The 25,708-nt window shown below is 43.0% G+C and overlaps 1 protein-coding gene across 4 annotated transcripts in view; it reads left to right on the top strand.

Moving 5' to 3' along the window:
* Window positions 1–25,708, top strand: part of ACIN1 (apoptotic chromatin condensation inducer 1) — a 405,577-nt gene that overhangs the window by 99,309 nt on the left and 280,560 nt on the right. For all 4 annotated transcript variants that reach the window (XM_044057793.1, XM_044057795.1, XM_044057797.1 and 1 more), the window contains exons 4-6: window positions 2,640–2,773; window positions 24,718–24,870; window positions 25,206–25,380. In XM_044057793.1, coding sequence (XP_043913728.1) covers window positions 2,640–2,773; window positions 24,718–24,870; window positions 25,206–25,380 — 462 coding nt within the window. The remainder of the gene's footprint in view (window positions 1–2,639; window positions 2,774–24,717; window positions 24,871–25,205; window positions 25,381–25,708) is intronic.

The following is a 25,708-nucleotide window of genomic DNA, read 5'->3' as shown; positions in this document are numbered from 1 at the left end:
AAGTCAGTCAGTTGTGTTCGACCATTTTTGATTCAGTCAGATGGCATAGACATCCCCCCAAATTCAGATTTTGAGGGAATAGTACTGTTGGGTCTGCTTTGACAGGTATATGGTGATCTCTCCAAAAAGAAGCGAGCCATCACTTATGTGGAAAGCTCTTTTTGATCTTCAGCCCTGTTTGTGTGTTCTCTTTCTTTCCCCTCTTTCAAACCGACCCAGCTCCAGAAGGCTGGCATGACTGATGTGACCAGCTGATGAATGTGAAGCTACTTGGATGAAATTTGATTCCAAATCAGTGGACAGAAGTAACTTCTTCTCAAGTGAAGGGGAGCAGCCATCTCAGGTGTGGGAGTTGTGTTCGGGGTTCTTTGTTTTCTAAATTGCAACCTGTTTTCAAGTAAGGGTAGGGTGTATTAGGAGATCAACCAGCAAATGTGTGAAGTTGCACTTCAAACATTTTCCTTGACTGGGATTTGAAACAAAAGCAGTGTAATAGAATAAAGCTGTCAGCTTGTCAGTCTGCATGCCCTTTCTTGTTTTTTTGAGTGCTGTCAGTGACTGAAAGGATGAGATCTCCAGTACAAGATGCAGAAATAAGGTTCCTTTGCAGGGTAACTGGACTTTCAGACTGTGGCGCTCAGTAGGTTCTAGTTGCAGTACTTGCACTTAAGTGCCAATTCAATTGAGAGAACCTTCCCCAAATATACTTCAATTGCAAAATGAAATTGCTGACAATTTAAACTGCTCCCCAGCAAACACCTATTCTATATCCTTCTAGTCCATTTCCATCCCTCGTATGGTAGAGAGGCACTGATTTTGCAAAAAGTAAATAGAAAAATAAAACTCGAGGCCAGATGTGCATACGCGCGCACACACTGTGCAATTAAAATAGATTTCCGTAAGGTGAAAAAATTGCTTTTGATGCATTTAAGGCAGGTGTTATCTTTATGCATTCCATTTCAAATGTGCTGCAGGTTCCAGAATACTTCTAAAGTTTGAAAGCAAAGAGATTATTCTGTGCGTTTCTGTCCTGTTCAGTGTATTATCCGTCCAGTAGAAAATTGGGGTTATTGAAGGCCATGTTTTATTCAGCTTTGTCATGGCAGTCTTCACATAATTTGCTGAGTTGCCTTTACAGTTCCAAGAAACGTAAAGCTTTTTAATGTGTAATGTGCACGAAAAGCTTTGTAATTTTGTTGGTGATGCACATTGCCAAAAGACCTGCAGTTGTCTTTCAGCAACACTTTCTGCATTCTTTTTTTTCTGCCTTAGGTTATTGTAATGGTATGCGTGAGTGTTGTATTGGTTGAGAAAAGAAGTTTTCTATTTGGCTGTCTAGGCTGTTGGCAAATTAAATGGCAAGGGTGTTTGATGACAAGTAGAAAGCGCAGGTTCCGGCAGGGCTTGTCTAGTCTTCTCCTTGTATTGTAATTAAACTGTGGATTTTAAAAGGAGTCCTTTGTCATCCTTTCATTTAACGTATGCATTATTTGTTATGCTTGTGCTCCTTCAGAAAAGTTGATTTTCTCATCTGATACCATTATTGTTAAGTCTGTACAAATCCCATTGTTCTGTCAGTCATAGGTGTATTTAGAAAAAGTCATGCTATGTTCTTCATTTTAACTCTTGACGTGTGTATGTGTGTGTGTTCCCGTCTTCCTCGAGTTCACATGGGTTTTTCTCATTGCTTCAGTTTTTCCCACATCCCAAAGATATGTTAGTAGGTCACTTGAGGTCCTCTAAATTTACCTGTAGGCTTATGTCTGTGTGTACACTCATGCACCTCTTGTGAGGCACTGCCATCCCATCGAGAATTATTTCTCCTGTGTGTTGCTGGAACATGCTGTGGCTTCCGTACAACCCTGAGGAAGGTAAATTATAAACTGAATTAATTGACTAATGTATAGGTACAATGTATATATAAATGTTTTGTAAAATTAAGCAATGGTGGTCAACAGGTAAATTTAAAAATGGACTTGGATATACTCTTATTAATGTCTTTAATAATTTGTGTTTTATATACATTTTCTTTTTTCCTTAAGAGCCTTGTTATATGGAATATATTATTTCTTGTTTCTAGTGATTGCTATTTTTGGGTCAGAATTTTATCTGAGTTTTGCTTGCATTTGTTTCAGGTGAGTTTTGTCCTAAAAGCCTCCATTTTAAACTCGCTAAGTTTATCCATATAACATCCATTTGCTGGGGTTAGAGTTCTTTATTTGGTATCTGAAATGTAGTGTCTGAGATAATTGTCTGATGTCTTGTAGACAGTATTTGATGTTAAAATCTTTGTGCAAGTTTCTTTATTATAAAGTGCTTCCATTTTGTTTTACCAGTCACAGAGACATTTTCCTTTTCAGAAAGTGATTTTTCTTTTTAGCAATTTAGTTCACCGCATTGATGGCTGACTTACCTTGATTGAATTGTAAAGGTAAAAAAGACTTGTGGGTCTCAGTGTGTTTCTATCTCTACAGTGTTTCATATGCAGTAAAATTTAAAGTCCTATTTTTAACTCGCTCCATAACCCTGATTACATGTTCTCCAGGTTCCACAGTGGTGCTGAATTGCAGCTTTTGCTCTTGACTCATGTGATTCTCAATTCAGTTCATATGTGTTGTTCTGTCTCCTCTCACTGCAAGCTGCTTCTAAGCCTGCATCAGGTGGAGCTGTGGAAACAGAAGCAGGTCAGCCAGCTCGGAAACGTCGTTGGGGGACCAGTACAGCAGCTACACAGAAGAAGCCATCTATTAGCATCACAACAGAATCGTTAAAGGTAGCAGAGCACCTGATGAATACTGGATTTGTTTATGTAATGCCATTGTATAACCATATCCCATTGTGTGTGGTGGATTTTGTTAAACTGCCATGCATATTCCATATCTTTGTGAAGTTTTGAAAACTAAAGTCTGTGAATTACAGGAAAATGATTGTTCCATTTACTGAGAAGAATGTATGTAAATTTAGAATATTTTCAGCTGGTTAATGGTCAGTGTACATATTTGAAGGCAGACATTGGAGTTTGCTTTTTACTTCTGAAGTTATAAAATTATAGTATTAATTCTCTTGAGAGTAGAAGAAAGCCACCATTACTGTGACCAAATTTAAAAATGTGGTGAAATCGTATTGCACTTGGTTCCAATACAGTGAACATGATAAATAACGTAATACATTTAATAGTGGCATTGAGTTTGCCACCAAATAATTTTAGGGTGGTAATTGAAGGAATTTGATAGGATGCTGATGGGGTCACACAGTGTAATATTTCAGCAGAAATTTGCAGGGTGCAAAAGTCTCAGAGACGAACCACATTTTCCGTACAAAGAGTTGTGTATTAACACCAAATTATTTTCTAGTGTTTCTAAGGAAGATATCCCCTTAAATTACCAGGGTTGGTACACATTGTGTGTTGGAAAGGGCTTTCATAATTTTACGCACATTTGTGTTTTAATATGCAGATCACACTTTTTTGTGTGCTTGTATGAGAGTAGTCCTACTGGTACGTTAGGAAAGAAGTGCCTTAGGGCACTCGTGCTTCAACTTATGTTATTGATATAGTGTATAGCAGAATTGTATTTTTTCTGAAGGGTTTTGTTTCCCTACTGAGGTACCCAATTCTTACTCAGTTGTGTACATACACATCTTCCATTGTAGATTACCACGCACGTGTTATGAATGAGTAATTGTTAATTATTTCTCTCTCTCTGTTCCTGATTCTTGTAGATGTTACAGATATGGGTAGTGACACTGCACTTTGTCAGTAGCTAGAATCTGACTGGCACAGTCATCACCTGGCTGACTTGAGCAGGCAGAGATGCCATTTTTTATATACTGAGGATTAAGTAGTTTGGGCTATTATCAAGGGTTTGAACAAAAAAAAAAGATTGCTGTGGCTACATGGGAATGCAAGGTGGGAGATTGGAATGTAAGGGAAAGGTATTTGGGGAGGGGGAAGAGGCATGATACAGAACGGCAAGCAGAAGATTGACTAAGTGATGAGGCAAGAAAGGAACGGGCTTAAGAGGAGTTAGGAGGAGGAGTCAAGGAGATTAAGACAGGTTTATGTGGTGTATTGCAGAAAGTAGGGGGTGTGGGCCAAACTTGTCATCTGCACACATGCAGGGTGCAGGTTTCTATGGTTCTCTTACAACCAGTCACCTAACTACTGTTCTTCAAAATTCAAGTATTGTTGAATACAAAGGACCCTGGTCAGCTACTTTTTTCTTTTCATTCTCCTTAAAGTTGCGATCATTTAACTGTTATAGCTATGCTGTGCTACTTCAGAAAGACTTTGAAAAGTGTCTGATGCCAAGAATGTTGTTTCACCTTAACAGTGCAACTGAAAGTCAAGCATTTAAAATATCTATACGTCTACCTAGTTTCCTCATCTGTCCTATATAGGGCGTGTAGATAAAGTCCTATTCAGTTTAAGTAACCTTTGGGAAACGCTGTCAAATTTGTATATAAAGAACTTGAGATTATGTTTGGGAAAGGCTTGCTTTTTCAGCTTTAGAGTATAGCTTGCAAGTCATTAGCGTGTAGTCCGCCATCAGTCCTGAAAGATTATTATGAATGATGTCCATAGTTTCATGGTGGCTACATCAGAGAGTGAGTACTGGGGATACGTATTTATTAAAGCTAAGCATCTCCCTGTTGCACAGTGATGTATCTTTGACTTGCTTCCTAGTTTGTAGACTAACAAGATGACTGTGTTCATCTGTGACAGTGCTGTCTTTAAGGTATAAGTCTGCTGTTGCACTCATGCTACTTTTTGTGTGCTGTTCTCAGTTTTCTGCGTTGAGAGCCCTTTCTGTCTTTACCCACATTCTCTCAATTGCACATCCTTTTGAGTTTTGAAATGCACACCATCTGTTCAAAAGCTGCTGCTAAGTAATTGCTTGATTCTTATTCTCTGGATTTGTCTGCTTGTACATTTGTCTAGTAGATGATGTACTATTGTAATGTGGACTAAACGGTATGTTTTTTGCAGAGAAACAATGTTGTGTATTGTTATATTTTGTAATCTTCCACTTGAGCTAGGAAGGCAGTATTTGGCGTTTCAGAAACTGTGAGTTTTATTTTATCAAGTCTTGGCTAAAGTTCCCTTTTTTGTTTTTTTCCACTCTGCTTAAGTAAATTTAAGTATTTAGTCACACCACAGAGATGGAGAGCATTGAGAGTTAATGTCATGGGTAGACATAATGTGCTTCCTTGGCCCTGTGCCTCCCAGTTACTTGCATCCATTGCAGAGTTAGGATCTCAATCCTGAGCTTCACTACTGTAAAGTTGTTCTGTTCAGTGCCCTAATACAACTTCAATAAGTGTCGTTGTGGCTGTCGGATACAAGTGAAGACTTGTAGTGGCCTTGCCTTTACACTCATGGGAGAGAGCAATGTAAAGTATTGTGTCTGGTTTCAGAGAGAGGCTCCTGGCCTGTCTTATCAGAAGAATGACAGTGGTTGAAAACTCCTCTCCTTGGAGTCATCAGGACATCGATTTAATGGTCCTTTCTAATGAGGAGCTTGTGTTTGTCAAGACTATAAGTGGCAAACCAATAGGAATGAATGCTGCTCCTGTGAAGCATCTGAGATGCTATTTTTTTAAGGTAGCAGCAGAGTACCGAAGAATGCTTCACTCAGCAGTCAGAGTGGAAGGTATGAGACGGGTTGTACAGTGCAGGCTACTTCAGTAGTGAGGAATTTGAATGACTAATATTATGAGTAAGTGCAACTTGCACACTTTTTTTTTTTTTTTTTTTTTTTTTTTTTCTGGGGATGTTTGATTTTACTTTGTCGTGGTTCAGCTTCTTTATTCCAGCTACTGCCTTATAAAATATTGTTTAATTCCAGTTCCAGGCCCATTGCAAATGCGCTCCTGGGTGTTTGTTCCCTCTGAGCTTGACACTTGGTTTGTGACTGTTTTATGTTATTTCTGAGATAGATTAAGGTACAATACAAACATTTTTGTTGAGGTTATATTGAACAGCTACTTTAGCAAATCTAAAATTATCCAGTTGTTGTAGTAGCTGATTGTTTCAAAGCCATGTGTAAGATCAGGAAAAGGACCTCTTGAGTAGTCTGCTTATCCAAAGTTGTAGTAACATGGAAAAGTATATAGAGATGTTAGTCTACTGAAGCTGAGATGGAATCCATGTTTGTCAGTGTATGTGTCTTACATTTGTTTTGTAGCCCAATATTTGCATTTAGATCAGCTTTTCCAGACTGCGGTTATGTGACAGGAGTTGGCAGTAGGCTGGTAGTCAGTGACTGATTTGAGTAGCTGCTCAGTGGATATTTTAAAATTGAGTGGAATGGATTTAGTTGAGGTGGTAAGGTTGATGTAAGTGTCTGGTCAGATTAGAAAGGTACTACCTATTAACAATTTATGACAAATGTACAAATGTGAAGAGGGGTGTGATTTGTTACCTTTAGTTCATAATTATTTTTTTATGATCCCCTGTGCATTGATGGTGTGTTTTGGAAATGTTTATCGGTAGTTAACTTCTGTACGGCAATTAGAAATGTTTTATGGTTACTTGTAGATTTGCAGAGAGTGGAGGTAGAATCACTTTAGCCGATGTGTATTTTGGAGCTGCTTGTTTTTTTGGAAGTGTTCCTTTTACTTGGTTGTCTAGCCACAGTTTAATTTGTTCTTATTGTTAACCATGAATCTGAAGTAGGGAGTTCATTTGTCAGCAACCTGTGGGTCTTGGATCCGATATCGGATCCGAGCCGGCAACTTGTTTCAAGCTAATGGATCCGAACTCCTAGCTCCTCCCCTCACCCATAATCCCCTGCTAACCCTCCATGACCTCAGATCTGGTTTGCCGCGCTTGTGGATAGCTGGATTCCTGTGAGCTCGTCTAGTACTTGGCAGTTAAGTTTCTATTTTTCTGTCAACTTTCTTATTTTTTTCTCAAAAATATTAAGTGTGTAAGTATTAGGTTCCCTTTAGAGTAAAAATAATTTCTTTTAAGTAGTTTTCCCTCCCTTCGCTGGTCGTTAGTGTGTGTTGTGTATTGTGTTTTGGGGCCTGTGTGTGTGTGTTACATTACTTTTCTTTAAGTATGGCTGAGGCCCCAAAAGCCATTTTTTCTAAATGTACCGAGTGTGGCCATAAGCTCTCCCCGGCTGATGGCCACACTGTGCGCTCGTGCCTTGGAGTTGAACACCTCACCTCAGGCTGTACCATTTGTGCAGCGTTCAACCCCAGGGCACTGAAAGAGCGGAGGTCGAAGCTGGTCCTGGCGGGACTTTTACCCCCGGACTCGGCTCCGGCCTCCGCTGCTCCCGTGGCTCCACCACAGGCTGTGGTTGCTGCCATTCCTGCCCCCCTTCCTCCGTCCGGGACTCAAACTCCCGCTAAAGTGTCGGACAGGAAGGCCAGGAGGGAGAAACGGAGGGAGAAGCGGCGGGCCGAGACCTCCGTTTCGGCCCGCTAGCTAAGCGGGCTTTTCCCTCCACTGCTTCTAGGTCTCTTCCTCCTCGGCTCATATCCCCTTGTTTCTCCCTAGGGCCCGAGGAGGAGGAGGCCCGATCTCCATCGAGGTCATCGAGGCGGCATTCCAGGCCTGCTTCTGTGACCTCTTTGAGATCGACCTTTAGTATGTCCGATGCAGACTTGGACCGGATGATGCGAAGGTTCATCCAGGCCCAGCTGCAGATGGGAGTGCTCTTGCCTCCCCCCCCCCCCGTTCGGGGGGGAGTTCGACACCTTTTTTCCATCCTATTGCACCTCCGACCCGCTATCCGGGTTCGGAGCGTTCGGAGCCGAGCAGCGTTGGAGCCGGGGGTGGGTCGGCGCCGACAGTGCTTGGTACTTCGGATCTGACCCTGTCCTCGAGCCTGTCAGATCCGACCTCTCGGAGCCGTGGCCCGAGCTTCGGATCCGAGGGATTCGGTGTGCCTTCGGCTCCGTCCAGGTCGGAGCGCACTGGTCCTTCGGATCCGATGGTCTCGGCGCCGGTTCCGATCCCTTCATCGGATCAGAGTGGGAGCCGACTTTCGGATCCAAGAGAGAGTGGTTCCCCCTCGGCTTTCGATGTTGTGAAGAGGGCTCTTTTGAGAGCATCCGGACCCCCGGTCCTTGTCTCGGCTCCTCCCTGCACTCCCTCTCTGCTGGGCCAGGCTTCCATCACCCGGCCAAAGGGACAGCCTGCTTCAATGTCCCAGATGGTTCCATTGGAACAGGATGTTGCTGGCGAGGCCTCCTCGGACAACCCCCCCGAGGAAGTGCCCTGCAAGCATAAGTGCAAGAGGAGGCACGTGGACTCCCCTGAGTCCTTAACTGAGGACACGGACTTGGAGGAAGGGGAAGGCTCCCCAAGATTACCCCCTGAGGATGTCTCCTTTGGAGACATCATGGAGATGCTGAGGATCAGAGGTGGGTGGTCTGCCCCCAAGTCTTCCTCCGAGTCCGTGTTTCTGGAGGCATTCGAAGCAGGCCCGTCTACCTCTTGGGTGTCCCCTCCGGCCGACCCCTTGGTGGACCTCATTACCACCAGGGCGTGGAAGGATCCGGACACCGTGGAGCCAATACCAAAACGTCCAGACAGAATACTTAGCCCCCCCTCAGACCGATCGCACTGGAGTAAGGGCCCTCCCCCCGTAGATGCCATGTTGACGGCGGCAGCCACGAAGAGGGAACTGGCTCAGGAGAGCCCCTCAGTTCATCCACCGAGCAAGGAGTCCCGCTCGATGGACCGCTTGGGGAAGCGAGTTTTTAGTTCAACGACCTTCTCGGTAAGGTCTCTGAACTATATGGCACATATCAGGATGTAGCGGGATCTTATCAAAGAATACGCTGCCTCCCCTCCTGAGTTCGTCTGCAGATGACGAGCAATTTTACTCCACCCGAATGGCCACTCTGAGATCAATTTCAAATACCTCTATGCGGCTATTGTCCCACGCCACAGAGGGAGCCGCTAGGGCTAGCGGAGCAGGCCTAGTCATGAGACGTCAGGCCTGGCTCCGTCATTGTGACTTTGCAGAGCCTTTTAAAGCGTCTTTTGCGAACGCCCCTTTCGATGGTTCTGCCCTATTTGGCAAAACAGTTCGCGAGACACTTGTCCAGAGTGAGAAAGACGGGAAGACGTTGTCTGCCGTCGGAGTCCGCTTCTCTGCTCCCCAGCGGTCCTTTTTGAAGCACCAAAAGGGTCAGAAGAAGATGTTCCGGAAATCGCAACATTTCCAACCCGCTCAGGACAACCAGTCCTTCCGTGGCAGAGGAGGACAGGGAGGACGCCGCCCCAGGGGCAGAGGGGCTCCGAGAAACTTTGGGTCCAGAGAAAACTTTCTCTGAACGGCCCACGCAGCAGCCCTGAAGGGTTGCCCGGCTGCTCCACTCTGGAGGCAGTCGGGGGGCACTTCTCGGAGCACCTAGCGGCATGGGAGTCCATCACGACAGACCGCTGGGTGCTTCGCATTATATCCAGAGGGTACAAAATACCATTACTCCATGTCCCCAAATTCAAGAATCTCCCCGATGTACCACCCGATCAGAGGGAGGCCGCAGCCGCAGAAATTCAGCAGCTGCTAAGAAAAAGAGCCTTCCAGCCCATCCCCCAAGACCAGCTTGGATTAGGGTTCTACTCCAGGTTCTTTTTGGTGCCAAAAAAGACAGGGGACTTGAGACCGATTCTAGACCTTTCCCGCTTGAACCAGTCAGTAACCAAGGAAAAATTCCGAATGGTCACTCTTCAATCTATTCTCCCCCTTCTAAGGGAGAACAATTGGATGTGCTCTATAGACCTCAAGGATGCGTACTACCACATTCTAATGGACAGACGATCCAGGACGTTCCTCCGCTTCTGGCTGGGAGCCAGTCACTACCAGTTCAGGGTCCTTCCCTTTGGCCTCACCACAGCCCCCAGGGTGTTCACCAAGGTATTAGCAGTGATTGCGGCCCACCTGAGACTCCAGGGAATACAGGTCTTTCCGTACCTGGATGACTGGCTCCTGACCGCCCCAACAAGGCATCTACTTTGCTCAGCCAGAGATTTCTTTCTCCGCCTAGCCCCACAGTTAGGCATCACCATCAATGCCGACAAATCCCTTCTGGCCCCGACACAAGTCATAGAATTCATAGGAGCCAGAATAGACACCAGAAAGCTACGAGCCTTTCTAACTTCCGAGAGAATCCGGAATTTGCAACTCCCATGTGCGGGCTATCCTCCAATCAGAGACTTCAGCGGAATTGGTCCTGAGGGCACTAGGCTCCATGGCGGCAGCGATTACGCTCCTTCCATGCGCCCGTCTGAACATGCGGGTACTGCAATGGACACTTCTAGTGCAGTGGTCCTTTCTATCCCTTCCTCTTCACCACCCCATTGCTATCAGCAAGGCTTGCAGGAGGGCTCTATTATGGTGGCTCCAAGCTTCGGACCTCCATACGGGCCGTCCCTTCTGCACCTCTCCCCCTCTCGCCACGGTGACCACGGACGCCTCCCGCCTCAGGTGGGGGGGGGATTATTCAGGCAGGACGGTCCAAGGCACGTGAAACGACACAGAGACCTCCCTGCATATCAACGTTCTGGAGATGAGAGCGGTGCTGTTCGCGTTGCAAGCACTTCAGGATCTCCTCCCCATCGGAACGATTGCAATTCAGTCGGACAACATGTCGGTTGTCTGGTACATCAACAAACAGGAGGGAACCAGATCTTACCCTCTATGCCACGAAGCCATGAGAGTGTGGGAATGGGTGATCTCCACGAACCGCTTTCTGATTGCAACGCACATTCCGGGACAGACCAATATCCTAGCGGATAAACTCAGTCGCACCCTTCTTACCCCGTACGAGTGGTCTCTCAATCCACTAGTAGCGAAGCAGATATTCGCAATATGGGGGCAACCCTGCTGCGATCTTTTTGCGTCTCCCTCAAACACAAAATGCGGCAATTTCTTCGCTCTGATTCCCCCTCCAGGGGAAACTCCAAGAGACGCTCTGGTGCATGCTTGGCTACTTTATGCCTATCCTCCTCTACCCCTGATGCTGCAACTCTTACAGAAAGCCTCGCGGTTGGGGAGCAGGATGATCCTCATTGCCCCATTCTGGCCTCTGCAAATTTGGTTCCCTTACCTGTGGTCTCACCTAGTGAATCCTCCTTGGATTCTGGATCCCAGTCCGGATCTAATCTCCCATCCGTCGAACTTACCGACCCCAAACCTGGACAATCTGAAACTGACAGCTTGGTTGCTCCAGTTCCACTCCTAGTTAGGACTCCCGGTATCTCTTCACCAGTCAAAGCCATCCTTGTGGCAGCGCATAAGCCCTCCACCAGGAAAGTGTACCGCAGTAAATGGAAACGTTTCTCCATCTGGGCGGAGCATCATGATCTAGATCCCTTTATGGCTCCTCTTCCGTCCATATTAGACTTCCTAACCGAACTTTTTCAGGAAGGCGCTAGTTGTTCAACTGTCAAAGTTGCAATTGGCAGCCATCTCACATTACCATGTGGGACATGATACAGGGCCTTTGATGTCGGCCAAGTTGTGTAAAAGCTTTCTCAAGGGCACCTTCTTGCTTAGACCCCCCCCCCCCTATAAAAGAAACCGTACCACCGTGGGATCTTTCACTAGTTCTTCAAGCCTTGACTGCTCCACCTTTTGAACCCGCTGCTTCAGTAGATCTCAAATTCTTGTCCTGGAAAACAGCATTCCTTGTAACCATCACTTCAGCAAAAAGAGTTTAGGAGCTTCAAGCTCTTTCTGTGAAGCCTCCTTATTTGATCTTTTACCCAGACAGAGTGTACCTCAGGATCAATCCCTCTTCTTCCCAAGATAGCATCAGAAACCAACATAAATCAATCCATAAACTTACCGGTTTTCTTCCCTAAATATCAGAATAAAGGAGAGTACAAGCTGCACTCATTAGATGTTCATAGGCAGCTTCGCTTTTATGCTCATAGAACAGCTGGTCATAGACAATCCGACCAGCTGTTCATTTCCTTTGCCAAATTTAATTTGGGGAAAGCAATATCAAAAGTATCTCTCACGCTGGATTTCTCAATGTATCCTATTAGCGTACCAAGCCTCTGGGAGACCCGCACCAGAAGGAGTTCGCGCACATTCCACTCGTTCCATCTCTACTTCTGCGGCCTTCAAGTCTAGAGTTCCATTGGATAATATTTATTCGGCAGCCACTTAGGCTTCATCTCATACCTTTATTAACCACTACAAACTGGACGTGATTTCTAGAGAGAGAGCATCCTTTGGCTCTGCGGTGCTTCGCAATATCCTTCCATGATGGCCACCCAAGGTTCAGGTAGCTGGGGAATCTGTCCCACAGGTTGCTGACAAATGAACTCCCTACTTCAGATTAAGAAGTTATGTACTCACCTTAACGTTCCATCTGAGTAGGTAGCTTCATTTGTCTGCAACCAACCCCCCCTCCTTCCCCCTGGCCTTCTTCGGATCTATTTTAGTTGGATACCCGTTTTTGGGTATATATTGAGGGGCAAACTCTATCTGAGGTCATGGAGGGTTAGCAGGGGATTATGGGTGAGGGGAGGAGCTAGGAGCTCGGATCCATTAGCTTGAAACAAGTTGCCGGCTCGTATCCGATATCAAATCCGAGACCCACAGGTTGCAGTATTTTTACCTTATAGATCACAAGACACATCCTCACTGCTGCAATACAGGTCACCACTTACAAACAACATTCCCTGCTGAAAAGCCAATCAATTCTCCCAAAAAAAAATGTATTAATCTCCATTATAACAAAGTGGACTATAAAAATACATATTGGCGTGCTCCTCCTCCCTTGCCAATAGTCTCTTACTACCACAAATTTACCATCATCTTTTTTCCCTCTGATAGCATTATTGGAGATCCTCTAGCAATTAATATAAGTACTCCTCTTTCTCTTTGTCCTTGACATTCTGATGAACATCCATCCTGAAATCCTGTCTTTATCAAATTCACATGTTCACTTCTTTCCAAATGTGCATCCCGAAGAACTGCTTCTTAAACTCGACATTTAAAAGAATTCAATATTCTTACCTTTTTTGTCTATACATGCAAGGCCATTCGCATTCCAAAATAATATGTGGACTGTAGCTATTAAGACATTATTCCCAGCTATTATATATACAAGTTACATATTTTACACACCTCTTATATGCATGCACATATATTTCACATTTTATATATTTTTATGTGATAATACACACCCTGAAGATTTGAGCACATCCAGTAGTCCTTGTGCCGGAAAGGCAAAATGGACTGTACTGTGACCATCTGGAACTTTGCATACTGCACCAATTTGTTCAGATTGCTGGGAACCAAAACTGGTCTCCAGTCTCCTGTTTTCTCTTACATGAAAAAGAATCTTGAGTAAGTTGGATGACACTTTTTAAGTAGCTTTTTTTATTTTGAGAGCTACTGCTTTTCTCTGACTGGGTGGAACATTGGGAATTTTGTTTACTCTTGGAGGGGGTAGAGAAAAAGAAATTATATACCAATGTCTTTCGGCTTTTCCCGGTTAGGGGCTGCCACAGCGGAACTCCGGTCCGCTAATGATTGGCAGTTGATTTTTTACGGTGCCGAGTTGCCAGCCCGACACCCAACCTTCAAAGAAGGCACACCCATTCACGCACACACCTAGGAATTATACACCCTCTGGAAATAATCCCCTGTGCCCATATATCTTTTGTAATGTCTAGCCAGGCCCACTGGTGCAGGGACAGATGACCCCCAACTGCCTCCAGAGGTGGACAAATCGGTCCTCCTTTCCAAAGCAATGGTAAGGTCTGTCAGAGAATCTGTGGATTTCTGGTTCTGTGGGCCACCTCTGCCTCACGGGTGACGTCTTCAGTTAGAGTTCCACCCTATGCCTCTTAGGGAACCATCTCCATGTGTATCACAGGAAGGACCCTGGGACTTTCTGAACTAAATATTTTACCATCTTGTTGATTCCTAGAGAAGATCCTTTTTGGAGTCAAAAAACGTATGCCCACCACAGGCAGGGTGTTACCATCTTGCTCACACCCAGTGTGTGTGTCTAACTTTATAGTCAAACAAAGGAATTCCAAAGGGTGCACTGATGAAAGAGGGCTTGAAGGGCTCCACAAAAATCACACAGGTGATCCAGGCATGTCTCCTAATGGAAATGCCTGAACCCACCGCCCTTGAGGTACATTCAAGTTGCGTGTGTGAAATAAGTCTCATGGACGAATTCATAATAGATTGTGGGATAGCAAACTGAGGCAATAGAGCTCTGTGCCTCAGTGCTCAGAAGTACCAGTCCTAGAGAGGGGTTTGTAAAGTTCTTTAATCAAGTCTCTCTGATGTTTGATGAAGTGTGCCAAATAATTCAGTGACCTGGGTGCAAAGGTCGCTGAAGCATATACACATTTTACAAGTCTGTCAAACTCCCTGGACTCCTTGTGAGGGGGATGGACAGGAGCTCTGTTCTGCAAGTTCTTTGTGGTCACCGCTACAATCATGACCATCGACTGGTAGTCCTTTACTCCAAAATTCTTTTCCTTTTGATGGTGCCAGGATCCTGTCTGGTCTCTTGGGGATTATCTCAACAGTATCGGGTTCCTTCCACGCCCACCTAGAGAACAAATCAATGAGCTCAAGAGGGCGGAGTCACCCAGGAGGTAAAATGGGCCAGAGCCTAAGTCTTCTAGGAATACTGATTCCTCTTGGGAAGTGTTAATAGATAGACCAATAATCCCATTGCTTGAGAATCTCCAGGATGTCTCCAAAGGAAATGTCATCAGCTAGTGATGCTGGAGACTGTACCCCCTCATCAAAATCACTATATTCTGTGAGGAGAGTCTAAGTGCCTCCTCTAGCACTTTCTTTTCTAGGGACCTGTTTGGTGGGATATTCCAGTTATGTATCAGAACATACAAGTATACCCTGCTAGGTAGTCTGGAGACTTTGGGCTGGTTGTCCCTGTTGAGTCTCAAGGCACAAAGACATACAGAACCCAGAAGGAAGAGCAGAGGGGGGTTGAAATAGTTTGTCCACCAGAAGCAGAGAACTCTCTCTCCACCACCTCAAACAGAGCGCTCCAGGTAGAAGGATGCAAACGGAGCCGAGAAGAAATGCTTCTAGACTGTCTGCTCTCTCTGACCAGCAGAGGTGATAGCAGAGCTGTCTAATGCAGAGGCTCTAAAGGGCAGAGAGTGTTCAGGCAATTTGGTGTTGACTAACACCTTGGACTTGGCCACGACAAAAAGCTCAAGAGTCATCCAGCTCTGAGACTCACTAAGCTTGTGCACTCAGTATACATCAGAGCAGAAGATATGACAATCTTCACATCAGACAGACGGTCCAGGAAGACTCCAAGGCCTCCAAAGCCAAGGGTTGGATCAGGGATCCAAGGCCTCCAAAGCCAAGGGTCGGATCAGGGAAGGAAACAAGATGGGTTGAGAAGCACTGGTAAAGATCTCTGGACCTGAAGGGGTGGGAGTCATGAGAACTCCCAACTGAATCTCTGTTGAGAGAAACTTCCATCATTCTGTCCACATCTGCTTCTGTCAGGGTCCTGGAGGAATGGGAAGAGGCCGCCACTGAAGGTGACTTAGAATGGCAGTGCCTCTTTAAAAAAGGTGATGACAGTCTGGAAGGACAAGGTACAGAGAGGACACATACCGGGTCCAAGGGAGTGGTATCAGATAAGATGAAACAAATCTGGCATCTGACGCAGAAGGATGTGAAGATTTATTCTTCAGATTCAACTGTTTTGATAGTTTATGGGCTGGCTCCGTGGCAGGATCGGAAGATGGGAGTGGAGGATCCAGAAGGGTCTGACAGATGTTTTCTGGACTCCTTTTTGTCAGATTTGGAGGTTTGAGCTCTAGATAATGATTACGAGAAGGTTGTAGGCAGAAGACCTTTCAAAATAAGACTTTCTGATACACTGAGGCCCTTCGATTAAAAGCTTTGCATACATTGCCCAACACCCAAGCAATAAACACAAGAGTCATGAGCATCATACAGAGGGATCTTATGCCCACAAACTTACATTTTGTAAAGGTAAAAGGTTTTTCAACCATAGGAAAAAAAAAATACAAAAGTTTTTTTTTTTAAATTAAGAGCGAAAAGAGAACGTTACCAACAATGGTTTAACTGCACTACACTACAAATGTAGCATAAGGGAGAAATTAATGTATACAGACATCAAAGATAGTTGTTCACTTATCTAAGCAGAAAAGTACTACGCTTGAGAGCTCACAGCGACTACGTCCGTACGCAAAGGTGGAAAAAGAGATCTAAGGTATGGTAGGGGGCTACAGCAATATAGGCAAGGGAGGAGCATGAGAGTTTCCATAGTCCATGACCTGTAAAATGAGGCAGAGTTGGATCTGGATACAACTGTTTAGGATGAATGAAAATTGACATCAGATGTACTTGGTTAAATTTAGTATCTACTACATACATCACTGAACACGCTTAACTGTATAACATACAATTTATGAAAAAATTTATACAACTACCATTAACAAAAAATTGTTTCTTTGTTTTACTTTTAGTGCTCTTCCAAATGTTAATGAGATTGTGTGTGGGGAGGGGAAGGGACGGGACTGAAAAGCATATACCCCACACCAAGTTCCAATCTTTCTCAGCTACTTTTTCTTATTAAAGCCATATTTCACAAATCTGACTTATGCTTTATAGTCTTACATTTATTCAGTAATTGCAGTGTTGCTGGTATTCCTCCTGTTCATCTCCATCTCCCAACCCCAAAGTCTTATTCAAGTCCAAGGTACTTCTGATTCTTCTAGTCCACTCTTGTGCTTTTTTTCTGTCTCCAGCATTTTCCTTTGGAACACTGGAAAAGGTTTCACTAGAAGTCTCTCTAGGAGCTTTATCATCAGAAGAATTCTAAGCAGGGTCCTCTTTAGTCTGATGACTTATTTGTTGAACAAACTTCTGCATTTCCTCCGTAGCCTGTTCTGCATCAAAAACTGACTGATCCTCAAGGAAAAAATATTTTGAAGACAGCTGGGTACAGCAGCTTGAATATCACATCTGCCTCTCGACATTCTCTAAGTGATGGGATAAATTTGCTTATCTTCTGCCTGGTGTACAGCGTCTGCTGGCAGGACTGCATCTTTAATAATACAGGTCTTGGGTTGCTTTCTCATAGCCAGGTTTGGAGCATCACATGATGCACCCTTTCAATGAAATCCTGCTGCAGAACACCAGGTCTAATTGCTTACTTGTGCTTTCAAAAAATTTAGTTTGCTCCCTCCAGTTTTTCTCGTACAAAGTGAAAATCTCAGGTGTTCTCTGCGTGATCCGTCTTCTAATGCTACCCTTCTCTGAAACAGTTCTTGAGCAGTCCCATACTCAAGCCAGCCTTTTCTACATTTTGATCTATGATTTTTGCAGTTTTATCAGTTCATCTGAAGAGCTGTTTAGTCTTCCATTTTTCCAGACCTTTGTTAATTGAGTTGATAATCACCTTCAATGTTTCATTTTACTCAGCTATGAGCACATTTTTTCTCTCCTCTAAATTACAACAAAGCAAGACCTGAACTGCTTTTTGCTGAACAGCTGCAGGATTCTTCCCAGTCAGGGTTTTCTCTTCACCTTTTCTAGATTTTATTTCAGGCTGTCTACATTTCTTCTTTGCTGGCACTTTCAGGCACTGTATTTACCAACCAGTAACTGAATTTTACTAAATTTGGCAGAATTACTAGCCCGTATCTCTTGGTTTCTTTTTCACACTGGGAGAGCTGAAATTACATTGCTGATCAGTGTGCAGCCACCTTTGAAGTAACCAATCATCACTTTGGGTATACTATCATTTATTTCACCACCAGTCTCTACTGTAATTAGCTCATCACCTGTTTTGGATGAAGCCTACGAGCATTAATCATATGGTGTGTACTTAGAACATGGAATGTTAAGGGTTATATAGTCCGTACCAACCATGAAGTCACTCAAACAACAGCTTTTTAGTCAAGCTTGCACTTCTGTTTGTGCCAGTCCAAGCTTATTCAACAAGAGCCACGAGGCTAAAAATTCAGACTTCTTGGTATCGGTTTTTAAGTTTAACAGTCTGTACCTATGTTTTAGCTGCTTTCCTTTTCTTCTGTCGTAAGTGAAGAGTATGCTTCTTTTCTGTTTTAAAATCAATTAAGTTATTATACTCAATGCTACTGATTCTCTCTCTACACCATATATGTAAAGTGTTGTAAGCTCTCAAAGCATTATTTTTTTTTTTTTTTACCTTTAAAGTGGTCTATCTTTTGGAAGTGCATCCTGGTTAGGAAAGGAGAGCCAAGGTGAACTGTGTAAGTTTTGCCTGAAGGCTGGAACAGGGTTGCAGTTAACTGTCATTGTCTGACAGTCAAGCCTTCCACATTTGTGGTCCCCTTGTTGAATAGGCCAGAACTGCCAAAGTGGCTGAAAAAAAACTTATTCTTGTTGTGTTCTTAAACCCAGCTATCTTCCTTGTAGTTTAATTTGACCATAAACCTCCATTTTACCTATTCAGATATTTTAACCTCCCGCTGGTTTTCAATGATCCCGAATACTGAGAACCCAACCAAACATACTCTATTTTTCACCATCTTACTTTTAAACCTGGAGCATCTAGGACAATAAAATAATTCACTGGAGAGCTTCTGACATGCTTTCTGTACTTTACCACAGTTTTGCAGGGTCCCATGCATGGTGCACTATCACTCATGGAGTACATTCTTATCTTGGGAGATGCCATCCAAATGTCAGGTCTACAGTCACCCTACTACACAGATATGCAAGCTACATCTTGCCTTCCCTCAGAGTCCAAGTCAAGATCCAAAAAATACACTCCACCTTCTAGAATACATTAAATGCCCACACACGATAAAACATTAAATGAAAAACAAACTAACCCCTCTACGAAAACAGCAAGCCTCCCAAGAAAACAAGCAACAGCAAAACAAGGTTGATTTCTGAAGAAATTTAAAAAAAAAATATTTAGTATGGAAGATGTAAATTCAGTATTAGGCACTCGGAGAATGTACATATTATTCCTCAAGTTACAGTAATTGGGCAAGACTAGAACAATTGTATTTTACAGGAATGTGCATTTAATCAAAAGCTTTGATAACTTCCCATAACTCTTTCAGATTATGCATCGGTAACAACCAAGAAAAAAATGCAGGGTAACGAAGTAAATGTGAGAAACTGGCTTTTCGTCACCTTCCTGTTTAAAAAGTGGAATTTAAGGAATGGGTAGTGAAAATTATTCAAGAGTTAATAGAGCAGATAGAAAGTTCTTCAGAAATTATAGCTAGTGAGTGGGATAAAATGAGAGAGTTTAAAAATAGGGTAGAAATATAAAATAGAGATGTGGTTAAGAAATTATGATATTTTAGAAGGCCTGACAAAGATTAAAGTATTGCAGAATAAGGGGAATCTCACAAGAAGAGGTGCAGCTGCAGAGTGCTAAAAAGAAAAATACCTGGACAGTATGCTTGAGTGTAGAAGGATTGCTGCTAAGCAACTCTTTTCTACAACTCCAGAGCACAATGACTTAGACAACAGGAAGTATAATGGGGTTGTTGCCAAACTTAGGGAGTCTCTAACAAGAAAATTAACCAGATTTCCTGTAGGGGTATTAGAGATATTTCAGAAAATGTATGAACATTCGTAAAAAGCAGAGAAATGTGGAAATAAATTTAAGAGGAAAAAAAATGGAAATATGCATGGAAGACTTGAGTATGCCAGGGTTAGAGGCAGACTACGCTTGACGAGTAACGGTTAAGATAGGAGGAGATGAGATGATAAACTGGTGTATATAGAGTCTGTAGGAAAGTTTCTGGAAATAGGTTGTATTCCTGTGGAAATTTGGAAGCCAGGAGGGAAGAAAGTGATAAATCTGGAAGGTTTTTGTTTAACAGTATTTTAAAAGGAGAGGAAATGCCAACACCCTGGAAGAAAGCTGTGGTTGCTGTAATTCCTAAAGACTGTCAAGACCCATCAGATGCAGCTTCATATAGGCTTGTTTCAATTTTAAAGCATAAGTATAATGTGTTTGTCTTCATAATGGCTAAAAGAGTGGCAAAGGTGTTGCTAAAATTGATAAGATTAGTATGGTTTTGTGAAGGGAAGGCAAGCATTTGACATTAACAGAACAGACACCCTTGATCACTATAAGTAAAAAACTAAGAGCTCTCATAAAATCATCCAAAGCAAATTTTGAGAGAAAAATAGCTAAAGACTCAAAGGACAATCATAAGGCCTTCTTTAGCCATGTTAGAAACCTGGGAGGAAACTCCCAGATATGCTCAGAACTAGTTCAAAATGATGTGAAGATTACTGATCCTACAGACATTGCCATCATACTGGCTGACAGGTTCAGTGCAAATTTCTCCCCCCCCTCCCCCCCAAAAGGAGAGATATCTATACCAAATGGTTGCAGCCCCCCAAACATCTCAAACGCCCAAGTGAGAACTGCTCTCTCCAAAGCAAAAAACACAGCATCCATGGGACCTGATGGTGTCCCAGGCTGTGTGCTTCACGAACTCAACGAGGAATTAAACCCACAGCTAGGACAGCTGTTTAATCATAGTCTCACCTCTGGATACGTACCCATGGAGTGGCGCACTGCGACTGTGGTCCCACTTCACAAAGGCGGTGCCTCCACAGACCCTGGAAATTACCGGCCCATTAGCTTGACAAGCCTTATCTGCAAAGCTATGGAGAGGATCATAATGGACCTCATATATAAAGACACATGGAATTTGCAGACTTTGGATCCAACCCAGTTTGGCTTTGTCAAAGGCAGATCATGCCTTTTAAACTTGGTTGACTTTTTCGAAACAGTCACCAAAGCCATTGATGAGGGAAAGGCAGTCCATACAGCCTACCTCGATCTGGCGAAGGCCTTCGATACAATACCCCACTCTGGTATCATTGAAAAACTCATCAGCTTAAATGTTAACCCATACATCACAAGATGGGTTGCAAACTGGCTGAGTGACAGAACCCACAGGGTCAGAGTTGCTGGCGCCATGTCAGACTCAAAGCCTGTCACAAGTGGTGTCCCACAGGGCTCAGTCCTGGGCCCACTCTTGTTTGGCATCTACTTTTCCGAAGTACAAGCGCAAACAGGAGGGTTATGGCTGACAAAGTTTGCAGATGACTGCAAACTGGGCGCCGTAGTCGAAAACACATCCGACACAGATATCCTTCAGAAGGGTCTCACAGAAACGGATGACTGGTGCCAGAGCCATGGCCTAAAGTTAAATGCCAAAAAATGCATAGTCATACCCTTCGGGAAAAACAAGGTTACCCCTAGCTACCATATAGGTGGTAATCCTCTGAGCACAGAAGAAGTTATCAGGGACCTGGGGACCCAGGTTGACAGTAGCCTGTCATTCGACACCCATGTAGCTAAAGTAGTTAGGAAGACCTTCTACATTGCCCACCTCATCATGAAGGGATTCACATCTAGATCAAGGGAGGTCATAGTCTCCCTATACTCATCACTCATCAGACCAATGATTGAGTACAATGCCCCATTCGGAATGTATCTGACCCGACACTTGCAGCAGCTAGAGAGGCCACAAAAGTTCCTCACCAAAAGGATAAAGGGTCTCAAAAATCTGTCCTATGCTGCCCGACTGAAAGAACTCCAGCTCTATTCAGTCACTTACCGCTTGCTCAGAGGTGACCTTTGCCTGACATACAAGGCCATGTCAAACCCAGAGTTGATGAATATGCTTCACCTCAAAAAATCTAGATCCGTCAGAGCCACAAGGGCGGGAGACTTAAACCTCGACACGGCTATTAATAGGACATGCTGGAGGGATAGATTCATCACCCAGAGACTCCCTATGCTGTGGAACACAATCCCGGTATATGTGAGGCAGAGCACCTCGCTGACCTTGTTCAAGAGAAATCTTGACCAATGGATGGGAGATCGCAGATATACTCCAGGGATTACCTCAGTGTCACTGCTAGACAGAGGCACAGCAAAATAATGGGTATAGTTCCCCATACAAAAGGGGTGGCTTAAGCCACAAAACTATGGGCTAGGCTTATAAATGCCCTCGGGCAGATAGCCTAGTATGAACCTATGAACCTATGAACATGTAGAAGACTAGGAAAGAAAGATTCAAACTAATTGTTAAGATTGTTCATAACTGTACACTCAAAATAGTTTGCATATATACAAAGATGAAATACATGTAACCAGAGCAGGGGTAAGGTTCCAATGTATATACTCTGGGGTAGTTCCCAGAAAAGAGAAGTCTAGAAATCGGAGTAGAGGAGGCTTACTAATCCAACTGGGGGTTGTAGGAGGGTGGAAAAACAGTAATACTGTACAGTTGGTGTTAATCTGGGTTAATACACGGGCATAGCCATTTTAAGGAGTAATTTTAGTTGCTTTTTGAATAGTGGTAATGATGAAAGTGATGCTAGGTTGCTGGGAAGCCTATTCCATTTCTCTAATTCTGTGAGGAAGATGAGTCTCCTGCTTTATTATAGGATTTCTGGATGGTTACTAATAATGATAATTCAAAGTGGAAAGGGATGTTGATGAAGCAGGGAGGAAATTCAAGAAATAAGGAGAGTGGGATTTTGGATGCAGATCCTTAAGGAAGGTAACAGCCATACAGAATGCTATATAAAGTATCAAGAAGTATTCTAAGAACTAAGCAAACAAGAGAATGGGTGCCGATAGAGGTGACTCAAATTAGGTTTACAGAGAATAGGCAAGAGGGGATTGAGTTTACTGGAGAACTGGGAAAAGAACCAAGGTATTGCTAGCAGATGGCTAGAGAGAGAGGCCAAGAAGACATTGGACTGCAGGCTAGAGACTGCCTTCCTTATCAGGGATTATGGTCAGAGTGCAGACAAAGGGAAAGGGGAATCCTAAGTGAATGACCTGCTCTGGTAGAGTGTTTAATTGAATTTAGAACAGAAGCTGCTGTTAAAGGGATAATTGGTAGGACATTTAAAATATCGCACTGATACTGTAGGAATCAGTCCGAGGTTAGAAAAATTGGAAAGAGATTGGATAAGCAATTCACAAGGAAACAATGGGAGACCTATATTTATGCCTCCCAAATTTGCATCAAAGTCTAGATGACTTGAGATTTTTGCTTGGAAGTGTTTGCATATATATATTTTGATACCCCAAGCAGACTTCAATTTTTTTTCCCTTCTGGTAGAAGGAAAATGTTTGAGGTGTGATGGGGAAGAAAGTGGTAACTGATATCTGTTTTGGAAGTGTAATGAGTTGATGGACTTAAAAAAAAAAAAAAAAAAAAGTACTGTTAAATTATTGTGTGAGCAAATGGGTGTAACTAAAGAAATTTTTTTTTGAACTGGAGTACAAGATCTGAATTGCCTAGACAAAAGTTTAAAAGTAATTACTAGAAAAAGGAACGGAAGTATTGAATATTGTAACAGAAATAAAAGAGCTTGAAAATGGATCTTTAGAAATGGGTAGGGCCACATTTCATAGAAGGAAAAGTAGAACATTTTGGGAACAATACATGCAAAATGTTTTGGAAGAGGAGTGACGTTTAATGGAAGGCAAGAGTTGAGAAATTTTAGGTTATGTTGGATTAGTAATTATACAAAAAAAATGTGATGTATAAAGCTTGAAACTGGGAACATGCTAATATGGTTTGCTTTCTTTTATAGAAATGTTTTCCTGTATCTTAAGTGATTCAATAAAGGTATTTTAAAAAAAAATGGTAATTGCTTCGATGGGTATGAAGCTAACTTGATACAGTGATGTAGCTGTATCTGGAGGAGTGACCGTTACAAATTCGGCTTGTCACAGTTTGGTGAACTTGTGCTCATTACCACATTTTAATGAAGTAGAGGTACTTGTAGCACCAGGATAAGACTTGATGGTCCCCTCCCTCAAGAGGCATGGAATAGCTTTCAGAGTGGCATATTGGTGAATACTGGTGTACAGTGTAGGTAATGTAAGGTTTTGTAGATGAGTGCATGCTAGAACGGAGACAGCGATTGACAATATTACCTTGTATTAATACATTTAGGTTTAGTCATCCTGAACATTTCAAAATGGTAGTGGCAGAGAACTGCAGATTACCAAGCTATGTAGCTAGGCAATGGACTTGTGTGGAAAGAATTTCAGAACATCATCAAGAGTCTTGTTGAAGCTGTATTTGAATTACTTTTCCTAGTGTTAGTCATAAAATGAAATGGAATTGAAATTGGTGGCATGTGTTGAGGAAGGTACGCAAACTAATGAAGGGGAATGGAGGTGCCATAGTATATTCAAAGCCCCTGAGTGCTTGACCCGCATCCCGGAAGCGGAGGAGAAGCATATGATAGGACAGTGTCTTGTTAGGGCAGATCAGACAGGTGGAGCTTAGAGGACTGTGGAAGAAAGGAGATGTTGATCACTGAATTAACTGATTTTTTTTGTACAAGTAACAACGTGAACTCTGGATCACCTTGCTGTGGTCGTGCTTTTGTGCAGAGAGGAAGTTTGGTCCTAAGATGTTTGGAAAAAAGAAAATGTGGGAAAAGAAAAGTGGACTGCACCTGTCTAGTAGTGTTACAGTATATTTATATTTTACTCGTGTCTCAGTGAAGCTATAGTTTCTTTAAGCTCTAGATTGAATTTTTAGTGTAGTGTGACTAAAGAAGTGATGAATGCCATTTTCAACTTTGTTTTAAAGAGGCAATGATCTTTAACGGTGTCTGCATTTTTACTTGAATGGTAGCGTCACATTTAACACTTCTGCAGTAGAAAAATGAAACTTTTCTTTCCTTCCAGAGCTTGATTCCAGACATCAAACCTATCATGGGTCAGGAGGTTGTACTAGATCTTCATGCAGACGATGCACGCATTTCTGAGGATGAAAGTGAGAAAAATGGCGCGGATAACTCAAATGACAAGGGACTGAAGATTCGTAGAACTGTAACACAGGTATTCATTTTATTACAATAGGTCATAGTCCCCAAGGTCCTAGTTTGTACAACAGTCCATTAAGTGAGAAATGGAGGAAAAGTCTGAAATGTAGATATTACCATTTTTTCAGTGTTTTAATAACTTAAACTCTAGCGTTTATTTCTTGTGAATGTTTGTCATGTATTTGTTTGCATGTGCATATGTGTAATGTCCGGTATGAACTTCTAATTACATGTCTGAAAGCACTATTTTAAATGTATTGTTTATATTTTGTAGAAAATGCCTTTTTTTTTTTTTTTTTTTTTTTGAAGATGTTACCTGTTGGTATGTTGTGTAATGTATTTTGAATTCAGGTGGTTCCTGCAGAAGGGCAAGAAACTGGACAACTTGACCAGAAAGAGGAAGGCGAGGATGATGAGGAAGAGGAGGGACAGGTAGTGGAGGAAGAGGAGAAACCACCTCCCCCAGAGATGCCTATTATTTCACTGAGTGACATTCCACTCCCTGCTGAGCCACAAGTGAAGAAAGGTAAGGAAATTCACTATTAACACAACAAAAGAAAACCTAACATGTTATCTGGTAGTTCATTTAGTAGCAAACTGGTACCAGTCGTGATGTCTTATGAGGTTGTGCCTGTGAAACAGTAAAATTATGTGAAGATATGGAAACTTCCCTTATGTTTACAAGTATTGCATGATGCCACAAGAAGTGGCAGTCTTCATAAACATGACTGCATTCTTTTAGTTTGTCTTCCTTTTTGTAGTAGTTTCAGTTGCCAGATTCCTTTCTAATAACGCTGTCAGTTTTGCAGTGCATGGCACTGAATGAATTATTAGCATACGTCAAACCCATTGAC

The sequence above is a fragment of the Protopterus annectens genome, chromosome 16.part0 (genome assembly GCF_019279795.1).
Source record: "Protopterus annectens isolate FY-2018-M chromosome 16.part0, PAN1.0, whole genome shotgun sequence".
Taxonomy (NCBI): Eukaryota; Metazoa; Chordata; order Ceratodontiformes; family Protopteridae; genus Protopterus; species Protopterus annectens.
This window is presented reverse-complemented; position numbering and strand designations above follow the sequence as displayed.